Source organism: Lacerta agilis, chromosome 5 (genome assembly GCF_009819535.1).
Source record: "Lacerta agilis isolate rLacAgi1 chromosome 5, rLacAgi1.pri, whole genome shotgun sequence".
In the NCBI taxonomy this organism is placed as follows: domain Eukaryota; kingdom Metazoa; phylum Chordata; class Lepidosauria; order Squamata; family Lacertidae; genus Lacerta; species Lacerta agilis.
In genome coordinates this window covers 17,849,500-17,863,927 of record NC_046316.1, presented here as the reverse complement: position 1 = coordinate 17,863,927, position 14,428 = coordinate 17,849,500, and the positions used below count along the sequence as shown (strand labels likewise).

The following is a 14,428-nucleotide window of genomic DNA, read 5'->3' as shown; positions in this document are numbered from 1 at the left end:
ATTTGCCCATGATTCGGTTTCAGATTTCTAACTGAAAATTGCACACATCTTTAGCGTTGCCAACTTTTCGACTGATTACTGTTTTATTGATTTCCAGTACAGTGGTACCTTGGGTTACAGACACTTCAGGTTACAGACTCCACTAACTCAGAAATAGTACCTCGGGTTAAGAACTTTACTTCAGGAGGAGAACAGAACGGACCTCCAGAACGAATTAAGTTCTTAACCTGAGGTACCACTGTATTACAAAAGGAGGGAGATACATAAACAATATCCCAACTTACTCCCCTCCCCCCTCTGGGACGAATCAGTCTATTTAAGCTTGCCAAAGTCCAGTCTTCAACTGCATCTTGAAATGTAGGTGATCATGATTATTATTGTGTTGGGAAAAGCTTCGCCTGCTGATTTCTGTACATCACACTGCTCCTAAGGGCACGAGAGCAAGCACTAGTTATTCAGTTAATCTGCATATTAATTTGGCTGACGTAGAAATTCAATCTATTCGCTGCTTTGCGGGACATCTTCAGGAGAAGAAAAGGCTAAAGAGCAAACCCTACACAAATTTGGAGTGGAGTCCCTAAGATGCTCCTTCTGGCAACTCCCGCAGCCCAGCTGGTGCCAAACGTATTGCTCTGTTTTCCTTTGGACCACATCAGCGAGGGGGGGTCTTCTCGTCTGGGCAGCCCAGGATCTCCATACACACTGCCCAGGCTTGTACCCCGGGGAAGTCACTTCAGCGCAGCTAACACAGCAAAACAATGCAGGAGGCAGCAGCTGTGAGTTACCAGTCTCGTTGGAGGAGCCCACATATAAAAGCACTCCCCACCCTGCTGCTGTCATACCTAATGGGCTCTTTGGTAATCCTAGGATTTGATGGGATGCTTTTATATTTAGAGATGGCTGTGTGAAAGTAGTTTTCAACATACCTGTAGTTCAGAAGGACTTAACTGCCTGATAAGCCTGCTTCAGGTAGAGTTACCAGAATGAGGCAGGGAGGGAAGGAAAACCTTCTTTGTAGGGTTGTTATCGTCTGACTCAGAGGAGGTGCCTATGTATTTAAGATTCTAGTTCTGTTACAGAGATGCACTGCGCCAACCCCTGCCATATACTGTAATAATAAACAATAATAGACGTTTTTAAATAGTATCGTAAACCGGCACCCTGCCTAAATTACCCTCCCATCTGTCACCCTTACAGGATGGTTACGGTATTGATTATGTCTATGAAGCAAAACACCCTACCACATTTCCTAATTTAGTTCAATGTAGTGGCTAACGCTGTGAGAAGCTAGGAAGATGATAGTGACGATGATGACGAATCGTTTATACCCCGTCTGACTAGGTTGCCCCAGCCCTCTGGGTGGCTTCCATCATATATAAAAACCACAACAAAACTATACAGGGCTGCTTTCAGATGTCCTCTAAAGGTTGTATAGTTATTTCCTTGGTTCAGAGGTTGCATAACTCCACACCCTCCAACATTTTTCTGATGAAAATAGGGACGTCCTACGGAAAAGCGACACATTCTGGGATCGAATCAGAAACTGGGATGGCTTCTGCAAACACGGGACTGTTCCTTGGAAAATAGGGACACTTGGGGCAGGTCTACACTCATGGCTTTTACTATTAAGGAAGGGTTAAGGAATGGTTTTGATAACATATATGGACACATGACATCCTACTTTTAATGTTTGTAATGTGTTATTAAAATGTTACACCAGAGGGTGCAGCAGAGCAACCAGTAACCAGCAGCAGGGAAACAGCATTTTGACGGGGAAAACCTAAGGTAAACAAGTTTTAATTAACAAGTATGCCCTGTGACATTTTAGAACAACATATCTGATATTGTTCTAGTATTGTTAAACAGGTCAGTGTAGATCCAGCCATTGAAGGTCTGTAAGAGTCTGGTTGTCCTCTTGGCCTCTGCAGGAATCAACGTCCTTGGTGCCCGTTATTAGTTACATAGAATGTAAAACAATTTTGTAGAGGCAAGAAAAGGGGGGATATATGCACAGCATTGCCAAAATTAATAATCTGAATATCTGTGCAAATACCAACACAGGTGCCAGCGTGTCCAGTCGGGGAAGTGTGCTATTCAATAACACAGCAACTACCTTGAACAAACAGTTGTAAATCCCAGGCTGAGTAAACAATTCAGGCATCAACAAAATGGAAGGGGGAGGATGATTTATGTGCCACGAAATGAAAGCAGCATTGAATCACCCATAACAGAAATGCTTTGCTCTGGCACAGGCTGAACAGGTGGAAAACACCTGCTATTTGGCTGGTAGAGAAACAAATGATATTAAGATAATGTTCTCCATCACGTCCTCTTTCTCCTCACCTTGAGTCACCTGTAACTCGTATTACCTTTGAAGTGCGCTTCAACCCTGCAACATGTGCTTTTAGCAGGCATGAACTTCACAAACCAGTAAGTGGATGTATTACTATAGAAGTGGGCTTCTAGCCAGCAAAGCATTGTCACCATCTTTATAATGTTCATTTTGAAGTAGGTTTGCAAACTGAACAAAAAAGGAACCTCACCACAGCATTAGCATCTGCTCAGATCAGCTCATATCTCCCCTCCATACCCCATGGAAAACACATTTATGTCCTAGTCAGATTCCCCCCCCCCCATAACGACATTAGCAACAAATTCTAATTCTTAACTGATCACCCTATTTATTATCACGTTTTCAATCATGTCCCAGACATTCCAATTCTGCATCTAAACAAAGCTGACATTGACCCGGTTAGTTTAGCTCATCCTTTGCACTCAGAAAACATAAAAGAAAGCAATGCGTTGTGCTTTTATTGATTTCCCTTTCTGAACACAGAAAAATCACAGGCTTATCAAGTTACATATCTGATTAGCTGCTATAACCCACAATTACATAGAACCAAAAAACAACACCCTTTATTAAGATCTGTGACAGTTCAGTTTAAAACTCGCAAACAGTGAGGCGGTACACATCACAACGTTTATCATTCCAGGTGCCATCACTGTACATTTCAACACATTTTTCTGCCCCTTTCCCTGTGGGCTCATCTTCATACCAGTTTGTATAATTCAGGGACTCCCCGTTCAGGTACTGAAATTCCCCAGGAACATGCCCCTCAGTGATGCCCAGGTAAACATATGCGTTAAAGGATTTAACAAAGCTCATAATAGCATCATTTTCCTTCTTGTTCATCGGAGAAGCAATGGCTCCATGGGCTGCTTTGCAGATTCTTACCGAATTGTTAAAATCAGCCATTTTTTCAGTGCTGGCAAACACTTTACTGCCAACTGTTACAATCTTTCCACTCAAAGCCAAGGCTGAAAAACAAAATGGAAGACCCGGTTAGTCCTATTAGATGACAGGAGTGATCCAGCAGTAAATCACACTGTGCATGTTGAAGTTAACTCTTTATTACCAAGAACAGGATCTGCACAGGCTTGGCGGAGAGCCTGGTTTAACGAGCACAGGAACTCATTCTCAGTAGGTCTTGCCCCGTGTATCAGTTACTAAGACTAAAGATTCCCACCTCTCCAAAGCTATCTTCCTCTCCAGAGTCCACCCCCCCCCAGCAATCAGAGACTGCATCTGTGTGCTTGCCTTTGCTCCTCCTGCTTCATGCCTCTTCTGGTTCTGGGAGACCAGGGAGAGAGGAGTTGGTTGCAGCAAGAGGGGACGATGCCCATGACTGTTCACCAGCCTGACTCATATCTGCCTCTTGGCCTCTCCTGCTTCAGTTTCTGCCTCTCATTCTGGACTCCCCTCTGCCACAGACTCTCCTAGTTCACTAAGCCCTATTCCCCCTCACCTTATGGAAGGAAGCAATTATTCAAAGAAAAAAAGGTACCTCTTTCTATTATGGTGATTCTGTATTTGATTTCCTTAAGGTCACCTTGCAGTTTAGGATCCTCCGATGCAGACAGACCTGTGAACAAAAGTGACAATTATTAATTTTTTTTGTTTTATCTGTTTGTTTGTTTGTATTGTACTTTGAAATTCACAAAACGAGATAACAGTTTTTCTCAACAGCTGCCTTGAATAGGAATTGATTGTATAAAAGTGGTGTTAAATCATTAAAAAAAGGTGCACCAAGCATATTGGTTTTGTTTTTCATCGGAAATAAACACATTTTGCTGCAGTAAATGGACTTGTGATATATTTGTTATCCAGATTATGAACTGGTGAGGAATGTTTATTATACATTGGAAAGAAAATGCTGGTTTTGTCTGACTATCTGTTCAGGTTGCCTTCCTGTGCATGCTTACCTAGGAGTAAGCCCTCATGAATATACTGGGATTTACAGTTCTGAGTAAACATGCCTAGTTTGCACTTGCCAATAAAACCCAGGAGTTTTCAGACTGCACACCTAGTATCTTTATCAGATCTTTTTAACACCAACGATGACAGAGGAGCTTCTTTAAAAGACAGATTGCCCAACATAAATGTGATGCGTATTGCAAAGGGTTCTAGTATGGACTGATGCACTCATTCAGTTAATGTGTGGCAACAGGGAGATCCCAGAAGTCCGCTGCATGCCTTGCACACTCTGTGTAAGATGTCTGTCCCAGGATGTTCTCCAGAATCATTATGTAAGCACATCTCTGTTGTTGTTGGCATCTGTCTATCTTGGGAGACAACGGAAGAGTGTATCTCTTCAGGGGCAAAGTCTAACTGTTGGAGTGTTACAGAGCCTGCTGTGGCTGTAGAGACTGATAGGGGAGAGATATGTTTTATTGCTGGTGGGGCAAATGAAGGCGTCCATTTTTGCTGCTACGGGTATACTATGGTGTTTCTTAACTCTCTGTGCTTCTCCCAGAATATATACTAATTTTGTACTCAAGGGCTGGGTCAGGGCAGCTACGGCAGCTGAAACAGGGCTACGGAGAACCAAGAGGGAATAATCAGTATATTTGGGGGTATCCCAAAGTTTGCAGATGTAGAAAAAATATCTTTTGTCGGGGGGATGCCTAAGAGGTAACCCATCCCCATAGCCTGATGTGGACTGAGCATGCTCAGTGGGGACAGAATGGCTCGTGGCTCATGGAGGGGGGAACTGGGGAATGTGGGGTGGGTGGGAGGGAATATCCTGAAATAAGGCTTGGCTGACTGCATACTGAACATAGAATTGTAGAGTTGGAAGGGACCACGAGGGTCATCTAGTCCAACCCTGCAATGCAGGGGTCTTTTGTCCAACGTGGGGCTCAAACCCACGGCCCTGAGATTTAGAGTCTCATGCTCTAGCAACTGAGGAGCACTCAACACTGCACCATCATCACTGATGATATTGATGATAATATAAATAACTTGTTCTCTGCAAATCCTCAGGGGTTCCTGAGAAGACAAATCAATCTGGAAGAAAAGGTTTCCTTGGTAGATAGTTTGAAAACTATTCTTCTTCTCCATCAGTTCACTGATCAAAGGGGGATAGCAACTGTCTGATGGACTGAGATTTTGAAACCAATGAAGTGTTGTGTCTGGAGTGTTGACCTGATTCGGGCAGGAAAATTCATTTTGTTCAATTACTGTCAGCTTAGAACTCTGAATATTCTCGCGGAACGATTTTTGCCGAATGACTTTTGCAAGAGGATAGTTTTAAAGCTTATGCTTCCCTCTAGTGGCCTGGCTCTATATTATCGAGTCCAGTGGGAATTGGATGCTGAGAATATGCATTTGCACACAACTGACGAACGGAGCTGGAGTTACTTTTCTAGTTCGCCAGCATTCTTGCAGGGGCAATGAAAAGAATAATTAATATTCGGTGCTTTTAGACTGGTTGAGGACCTTGTATTTCACAGCAGGTTTATGGTTTCGCACTTATGGCCTTATTCATTGGGATTATATGTGCTTTTTCCCCGTAGAGAGAGATTTTCGAAGTAACTTTCCCATTAGCTCGGCTGTGATTCTCAAACTCTCTCTGGAAACATTCATTACATTTTCAGAGCACTAAACAGCTGAGCTGGAGGAGGTGAAGGTGCCCGTCAGCCCTGCCTGGCCCTCTGCTGCTGAGGAACACCCCAAGTCAGCCCTAAAACAAGCATTTTGGGGCAGGGAATGTAGCAACAGACCCAATCTGGGCATCTTCCCTGCTCCTTCCACCCTGGTTGATGCAATCAGTGGGTGCCTATGCCACCCCCTTAAGCCCTGCCACTTCCATCCAGGGGTTTGGACCATAGCCTAAGGAACACAGTGTGGCTTAGGTGTGCTGAAGCCAAGGACAATTTAAAAAATATCAATTTTATAAACTTCAACAGTACTGAAAGGAGTTGAAAAATTAAGGAGTGCATCCACTAGAAGGTAAGGAAATGGGGAGAGGGTTTTGCGAGTGCATGAAATAACAAATAAATAAAAGTGAAGGGGGGGGGGGAACCCACACGTCAGTTCACACCAGGCCATAGTTTAGTCCTACGTTTGCAAGCTAGAAGAAGCACAAGCCTTTATTTTATTTTATTTTTTATCAAATTTATATACCACCCTACACCCACGGGTCTCATGTTCCTCGCTCTCTTATCTTTCCATGTGGCTGGGAGAAAGACTTCTGCAGCACTTAGGCTGTATACAAAGCCATATATTTTAAGCACCCACCTACCCAGTGCTTTTTTCCCTAAAAAAAAAAAAATGTTTAGGGGTACTCTCATTTTCCCACTCATATTGAAATACTGCCCCTCAATGAGGCCAAACTTAGATTCACAAAATGTTTAGGGGCATGCGTACCCCAGAAAAAAAAAGCACTGCCCAGGTATCCTGGGAATGGGAGTTTCTTAAGAGTGCTTTGAGTTGTAGCTCTGTGAAGGCCAAACAACATTTCCCAGGGTCCTTTAGGGAGGGGAAATGTGCTTTAAATGTCCAGCACCTGCCTCAGCAGATTTGTAAAGTAAAGCACGTGATGTCACCCCCTTGAAATTGATGATCTTACAATAACGTGCTGCTGGTCGGTGCCCACCTTATTACTGAGACTGATCACCCACCGCTGGGTTTAGTTAAGGGGCAAAGTGCTTAGTGGAAACTAGAGAAGGTGACCACCCCCACTAGGCATGGGGTTTGCCGTTCTGTCATTTCATCATGTTATTGTAACTCAGACTCAGTCGGCTGTGGTTTGCATCTTGTTAAATTTGTATGATCTTGGCCTGACCTGGTGTTTTGCGAAAATAACATTATTGTTTCCAGCCCTCCTGACAGTGTTGTGAGCATTGCTTACATAGTGGGTATCACTATTTACTGTACTGCTTCTGTTATTCATTGCCCATCAACAAGTAACCAGATGCATGCCCCAGGAGTATTGTGATTTGTTTGTCTTGCAGAGTGGCATTAATTCTGACATACCCCTTTCTATATTTTGGAATCTAATGGGTTTTGTGTTTGCAACTGAACAAAATACTTTGTTTTACCATTTTGCCAGTTTTAAAGTTTGCTCAGTCTTCAATTGCATTGTTGCGCCCTGTCCATGTAGTTTTACTTTAAGCCTTGTAGTGCTGCTGTGTTCTCTTCTCCTGTCCTTATAAAGTGTGACCTTATATTGTGACTGTGAACTGTGACTGTGAACTATGCTGGATGCAACACCCAGTGTAGTAATTTACAGTACAGGCCATATTTTTGCATCCATCCACTGCCATCTCTCCTCCAGGGTCCTCAGTCTGGGTATGATATTTTTGTTCCTCAAGGCATAAATGTCTAAGCCATGGGTAGGCAAACTAAGGCCCAGGGGCCAGATCCGACCCAGTCACCTTCTAAATCCAGCCCGCGGACAGTCCGGTAATCAGCTTGTTTTTACATGAGTAGAATGTGTCCTTTTATTTAAAACGCATCTCTGGGTTATTTGTGGGGCCTGCCTGGTGTTTTTACATGAGTAGAATGTGTGCTTTTATTTAAAATGCATCTCTGGCTTATTTGTGAGGCATAGGAATTTGTTCATTTTTATTTCCCCCCCCCCCAAAAAAATATAGTCTGGTCCCCCACAAGGTCTGAGGGACAGTGGACCAGCCCCCTGCTGAAAAAAAGTTTGCTGACCCCTGGTCTAAACAATTATGATTTTGCAGATTAGCGAACCATTTTATTGGTAGGATTACCTCAGCTACTTCTGGGAGATGATCAGAGAACCATTATTCCTTTTAAAAAAATATTCCCCTATGTACTAGTGCTAGTGCTTTTTTTCCTCCAGGGGGCACTCAAGGGTACACAGTACCGGCACCTCTTTTGTTGTTGTTAAGTGTGGCACTTACTGTAACAACTTCATGGTTTTTCTAGTACTATTAAGCTTTACTACCTTATCCCCTCACTCCAATCATATAATATATGCAGAGAGACAGAATAACAATGAATATTAATGTCTACCATCAAACCTCAATTAAACAGAGTTCAATGCATTTCATCACATCAGCTCAGACAGTAACTCCAAACACCAAACAGAGCACCATTAGCATAATAGCCAGGTTTCAAAAACATTGTCGTTAAATTCATGACTTTAAAAAAAAATAAATAAAAAATCTAGTACAATAAAATATTGCTAGCACTTGCATGAAACCTGAGTTCAGTTACTGTGAAATTTTCCAACATCTCTAATTTCAACCTTAAAGGTAAATGTAAAGGGACCCCTGACCATTAGGTCCAGTCACGGATGACTCTGGGGTTGCGGCGCTCATCGTGCTTTACTGGCTGAGGGAGCCATTGTTTGTTCGCAGACAGCTTCCGGCTCATGTGGCCAGCATGACTAAGCCACTTCTGGCGAACCAGAGCAGTGCACGGAAACACTGTTTACCTTCCCACCGGAGCAGTAACCTATTTATCTACTTGCACTTTGACGTGCTTTCAAACTGCTAGCTTGGCAGGAGCAGGGACTGAGCAACGGGAACTCACCCCGTCGCAGGGATTCGAACTGCTAACCTTCTGATCAGCAAGCCCAAGGCTCTGTGACTTTTGCCTCCATGCACATAGCAAATTTATTTTTATTTTCTTTCAGTTATATCCTGCCTTTATTCCACCATCACTGAAACCATGGTGGCATCCATGAGGTTGCCAAGTGGTCACCCATCCAAGCAGTGAGCAGACCTTGGCCTGCTTAGCTTCAGCAAGGTGGCAGCTCCAAGTATCTCTAAGCCTTACCCTAGGACTGGAAGTAGCACATGCTAGGGAGAGTAGGACTATGTCTGTTGGCTCCACCCTGGTTCCATACAGCCTGTCACTCCCACTCCAACACCCAAACATTTAGTGTGACCTCTGAAAATGGGAGCCTACACACATAAACTGTCACGTCATTCATAAACTTGTGTAACTAGGATTTCCAGTCATACAAGAGACCAGGTGCGTACAGTTTGTAGGTTTGTCTTTTTAGACGTTGCACTAAATGTGCATAGGTTGTGGAAAGAGCTGGCAGGACATATGATGTTAGAGACATGGCCAAGAGGCACACAGTTCCTTGTTCAACCTCCACGCATGTAAAATCTACCTGAAGGCAAACACCTGGACTAAAATGCTGTTTTAAAGATGATACTCATAATCACCTGGTATCCCATGATCTCCCTTCTCGCCTTGTCTGCCCTTTAACCCTTGCAGACCAGGGTGTCCAGGAGGACCCGGAGGACCTGTTGAAGTGAAAAACAGAAGGATGAAAACCTGGCACACACTTTAAAGACCGTCTGCATTTATTTCACATTCATCTTTAGAACTACGTAAATTAGAACTGAACAAAATGCAACAAAGAAGGAATTCTCTTTGGAGGGGTTTTAAACATTTGCATTAAAAGCACAACACCTTAAAGGGGGTGTGCAGAATCACACTAGAATCTTATCCCTCTTTATAATGTCAATTGCATTTTAGTTAAAAAGAAAGTTTGTACATTTTGGAGAAATGTTGGGAAAAGATAAGCAAGTTACTTTATAGTATTTGGTTTGGCCCCACACCCATAACTAATGTGGATCACCTAGTCCTGTAAGGAAAATTATAACAACAAGAATAGGATGCAGAAGCAATCTAGAGAAGCTGCTACCAGGGGAGCAGGGAGGGAATCCAGAAAAGCCAGGAGTCCAGAAAAGCACAGGTCCAAATGGCACAGACCATGAGCTTTCCACATGGTCCAGATTCATGTGTCTTTTGATATGACTGTGTAATCAGTAACCTTCCAGTTTTACTCCGTGGGAAGCATGTATTTGGATTTTAAGAACGTGGAAATCATTTTCTCTTGAAAATATTCCTGTTAATTTCAGCTGTGAAATGCAGACACTTCACACCCTCCTGCTCACATCTCCCAGGCCCTTGATTATTTTCAAGCTTACCTATAAGTTGTGGACATGTTTCCTGAGCATCACTGGTTACAAGCAGAGCAGCTGCTGCCACGAGGATATAAACCAAGCGGGATGAAGCCATCCTTTTCAATCAGCTAAATGAAGCAGTTGGGGGGGGGGAGAGAGAAAAATGAGATAGGTTCATCACAATAATTTTATTCTGTTATTTCCCTTTTCACCGTTTTGTTTCTGGATAGTGTGAATTGGGTAGATTTCCCTTTAAACTGAATTGTATTTTCTCCCCATCCCTAGTTACAACAATATAAAATGACAATATTAAACTCAATGGAAAAAAATACAATCAAAAGAATAATGTGGAACCATATCTATCTATCTATCTATCTGTCTATATCTATCATCTCTCTCTCTCTCTCTCTCTCTCTCTCTCTCTCTCTCTATCTCTATCTCTATCTCTATCTATCATCTCTATCTATCATCTATCTATATCATCATCATCATATCTATCTATCTATCTATCTATCTATCTATCTATCTATCTATCTATTTATCTATCATCTATCTATCATCTATTATCAAAGGCCAGGGAAGCTAAACAATGATGATGCTAGTCACAACTTTGTATTGTATTATTGTATTGTATTGTAAACTAACTTCCTCGTGAGAATATAGTGGCACAAATCAGAAGTAAGTGCCCGTAAAGATCCATTTATTATGGTATTTTTCTTAAAGATGAATTGATGCCCTTCTTGTCTGCATCTGTCTTCGTTATATAGGATTTCTCTACTGATTGTTGTTATGATGCTAGTGTGGTGTAGTGGTTAAGAGCGGCAGACTCGTAATCTGGTGAACTGGGTTCGTGTCTCCGCTCCTCCACATGCAGCTGCTGGGTGACCTTGGGCTAGTCACACTTCTCTGAAGTCTCTCAGCCCCACTTACCTCACAGAGTGTTTGTTGTGGGGGAGGAAGGGAAAGGAGAATGTTAGCCGCTTTGAGACTCCTTTGGGTAGTGATAAAGCAGGATATCAAATCCAAACTCTTCTTCTCTTCTTCTTCTTAGAGCTTTTTAAAACATTATATATAAACGCTTTCAAAAATAAATAGATATTCTCAATAAAATATGATTGGAATGAATTGAAAGAAGAGGGAAAATCTAAATGAGCACCCTAATTTTATTCATCTTTGCCCAGAAGTAAATTTAACTGAGTCCAATGACCTTACTCCAAAGTAAGCATGCAACCTGAGAAATGTTAATGCTACACTAACAACACAATCCATATATATAAGAAATTTTATGAAGTTAAATGGGGCTTATATGGGATTTCAGCCTAAAACAGAGCAGTTTGACTTACCTTCTTCTTCCAACACCGAATACTGCAGAAGCGCTAAAAGGGTCCATTTATACTATGCGTTATTTGATATATATGTTCATGTTAGATAGCGGTTGGCTTAACTTGATTTATCCCCCTCCATTTTATTTGCATAGTTGCTTCATTACATAAAAGACGGAATGGTCAACAGCCCATATTGATTCCCTAACTTTTTGAAATAAGATCTAACATAATGGGCAGGACAATGAACCTTTGAAAAATATTTCTGCTGAGGATTGTTTGCAAAATATAGGGTTTCTATACAACTTAATCTAATTAATAAATAATGATATATCCAGTGCCATTTTTTTTGGGGGGGGGAGGTCAAATCCAGACCAAGATATAGTGCACATAAGCTACAAGCTGTTCTCTGTAGATCTCTATAAAACACACAACCTTTGTATATATTATTTCCTCACATGGTGTAGAATCTACACCTATGAAAAGATTTTTAGTAATCTGACACACCTGACCTAGAAAATTCAACACAGGGAGACATACAGCTCCTCTAGGTCAAACGCTCTGTTTTTCACCTTGACATTGGGACAATGTCAACCAATAACCTACCACCGCTATGTTTTTCTGTGGAATTAAGGGGTATTATACGATGTCCAACAGGGTTTTAGTTCAGACATGGCACAGACCCCACCCCTAGACACACACACACACACACACACACACACGCCATAACAAAAAAACTGACTTGGGAGATTTGTGAGAATGCCTGATTTATGCCACTTTTCCCAGTCAAAAACAAAAAAGTGTGTGTAGGGGTAAGATTACAGAAACAGAAACATTTATATAAAGACCCTTTATGATATGTTACGTTACCATTATCTGAGGGGAAGGTTCTTCCGTTTCCTGACTATGGCTGGGGTAAGACCGGATACACGAGAGAAAGAGCCAGCTCTGTGGCTGCATGCAGAAACTATGGGATTTTCTTCCAATGGATGCCCAATTGAACCTCTCTCTACCTGTCTTCTGCCATCTTGGTAAGAACTTTGCATTTAAAGCAAGCTTTGAGTTTACCTGCTTTGAAATGGTATGTGTTGATCCTATAGATTTTAAACGACTGAGACAGTCTCTAGCGTCTTTTAAATTGCTTTGTTAAGACAATGTACCTATATTTTAAATATTGATGTGGGCTGCTGCCTATAGACAGTGCCACCACAGACTCCCACCACATAAGGAACAGTGGTGGGATACAAATGTTGTTCACACACACACACCACAACCAAACATATTTGTTATTTTAGGGCAGAGGGAAGGGGCTGCACCTCTTTTCTGAAATACTGCTTGATATAGTATTTTATGACCCAAGCATTTTAATTTTGTGCATGTTTGCAGAAGAGTGGTGCTGAGCGGAGGAGTACCAGAAAGATTCATTTAGATTTAGAAAGGGGGAGCAGATTCCGAAGTCTGGAGAAACTCCAGGTTATAAGAACCTACTATTGCTTTAAGAAACACTGGGAACCCCCAGAGAAAGCAAAACAGCAACTGCCTCAAAGGATCAAAGAGTCAAGGCACAATCTTTGCATGTTTACTCAGGGGTAAGTTTCACTGAGTTCAGTGGCACTTGTGTCCAAAGACAGGATCCCACTATGAGACAAAGACAGAACTCTGCTATGAGGTGGCTCAAAGCACAAGAGCCATCTTTCTGTGCCCTGGGGGCAGATGATTTGTATTAGCATTTTTTTTTTTTTTTGCCAAAATGGTAAAGATTGACACCAGGACTGAGTTCAATGTTGGCATTCAGGTTGTGGAACGAGCCAGCACTGGATGAGCAGCTCAGTGTTGTCATGGACCAAGCAACCATGACAAAACCAAAAAAGCAGACTGAGAAAAGCAATGAAACCCATTCCTACTCCCTGGTAAATGTGTATAGGATTGTAGCCTCCACTTCTCAACTCCATATTGGTTGGGATCTGGTTTCAAAAACCATTTTAGATTACTCAATTGATTCATATGTGGCTAGGCAGAAAGCCTTCATAAACAAGTTCCCCAAGTACAGAGCTCTCTGTATTGAGGCACCTTTGTAAACAAAGCTCTGCTCCCTCTACAGTGCGGAATTAAGCCTTTTACAAATAATGTCTCATAATAGAATTCCTCTCATTAAAAGCAACAGTACTTGGACAAGTTCCCAAGCACTCTTCAATGCAGCGAACATCCTGTTTCTCAAACATTCCATTGGAAATTATTGCTCTCGGCAAATACTGTTTACCGATTATACATGTAATATTTAATTAGCTTTTTCTAATGCGCAGACTTTGGAGGAGGGCCAGTAGGTTGGCTCAGTTTTGTGGGTGGAAACAGCAGGCGTGCTCTCTCTCCTCCATCATATGTTCACTATTCATATGTTCACTGTGTAGGGTCATGGTAGTCATGCATGCAGGAATTGTGATGCCCTTTAAAACCTCTGGCTGCCCACCTATGTCTCTGTTGCTCCTGAAGAGTCAAAAGGTCACTAATGCCCTGTTTAAACATCACCTAGTGTGTTATGGTTAACACATATCCATAGCTGCTGCAACAGAACTCCAGGTACACAGGGCTTTTTCTCAGCCGGAACTCTCCGGAACGTTCTGGAACTCAGTTCCGGCACCTCTCAGGTGGGCACCATTGCCATTCTAAGGGAGGCATTCATCATGAGTTTCGGCACCTCTTCTTCTAGAAAAATAGCACTGCAGGTACAGCAATAACATATCTTCAGCACGACTATTTACAATTGCTGAGACAGATGTAGAGAAGGGCAAACTATTCCCCATCAGAACACTTCATTTTTTTAATCCAAAATTTCCTGTCAAGTTTTTTTCCCTGTCTTCCTTCCGTCC

At 42.2% G+C, this 14,428-nt stretch overlaps 1 protein-coding gene across 1 annotated transcript; it reads right to left on the bottom strand.

Annotated features, from left to right (window-relative positions):
• Positions 1-2,913: 2,913 nt before the first annotated feature.
• Positions 2,914-10,354, bottom strand: LOC117046250 (pulmonary surfactant-associated protein A-like). The gene is made up of 4 exons (XM_033148048.1): positions 10,264-10,354; positions 9,493-9,576; positions 3,846-3,923; positions 2,914-3,318 (listed from the first exon to the last, which is right to left on the bottom strand). Exons 1-4 carry the CDS (start codon positions 10,352-10,354, stop codon positions 2,942-2,944), a joined length of 630 nt encoding a protein of 209 aa, XP_033003939.1. The 3' UTR covers positions 2,914-2,941.
• Positions 10,355-14,428: the final 4,074 nt, after the last annotated feature.

Coding starts and splice junctions, on each gene's coding strand:
- LOC117046250 (XM_033148048.1), bottom strand. CDS start 10,354: ATGGCTTCATCCCGCTTGGTTTATATCCTCGTGGCAGCAGCTGCTCTG. Junction 9,577..10,263: donor AACATGTCCACAACTTATAG/GTAAGCTTGAAA, acceptor TTTTCACTTCAA/CAGGTCCTCCGGGTCCTCCT. Junction 3,924..9,492: donor GGGAGATCATGGGATACCAG/GTGATTATGAGT, acceptor TTTTGTTCACAG/GTCTGTCTGCATCGGAGGAT.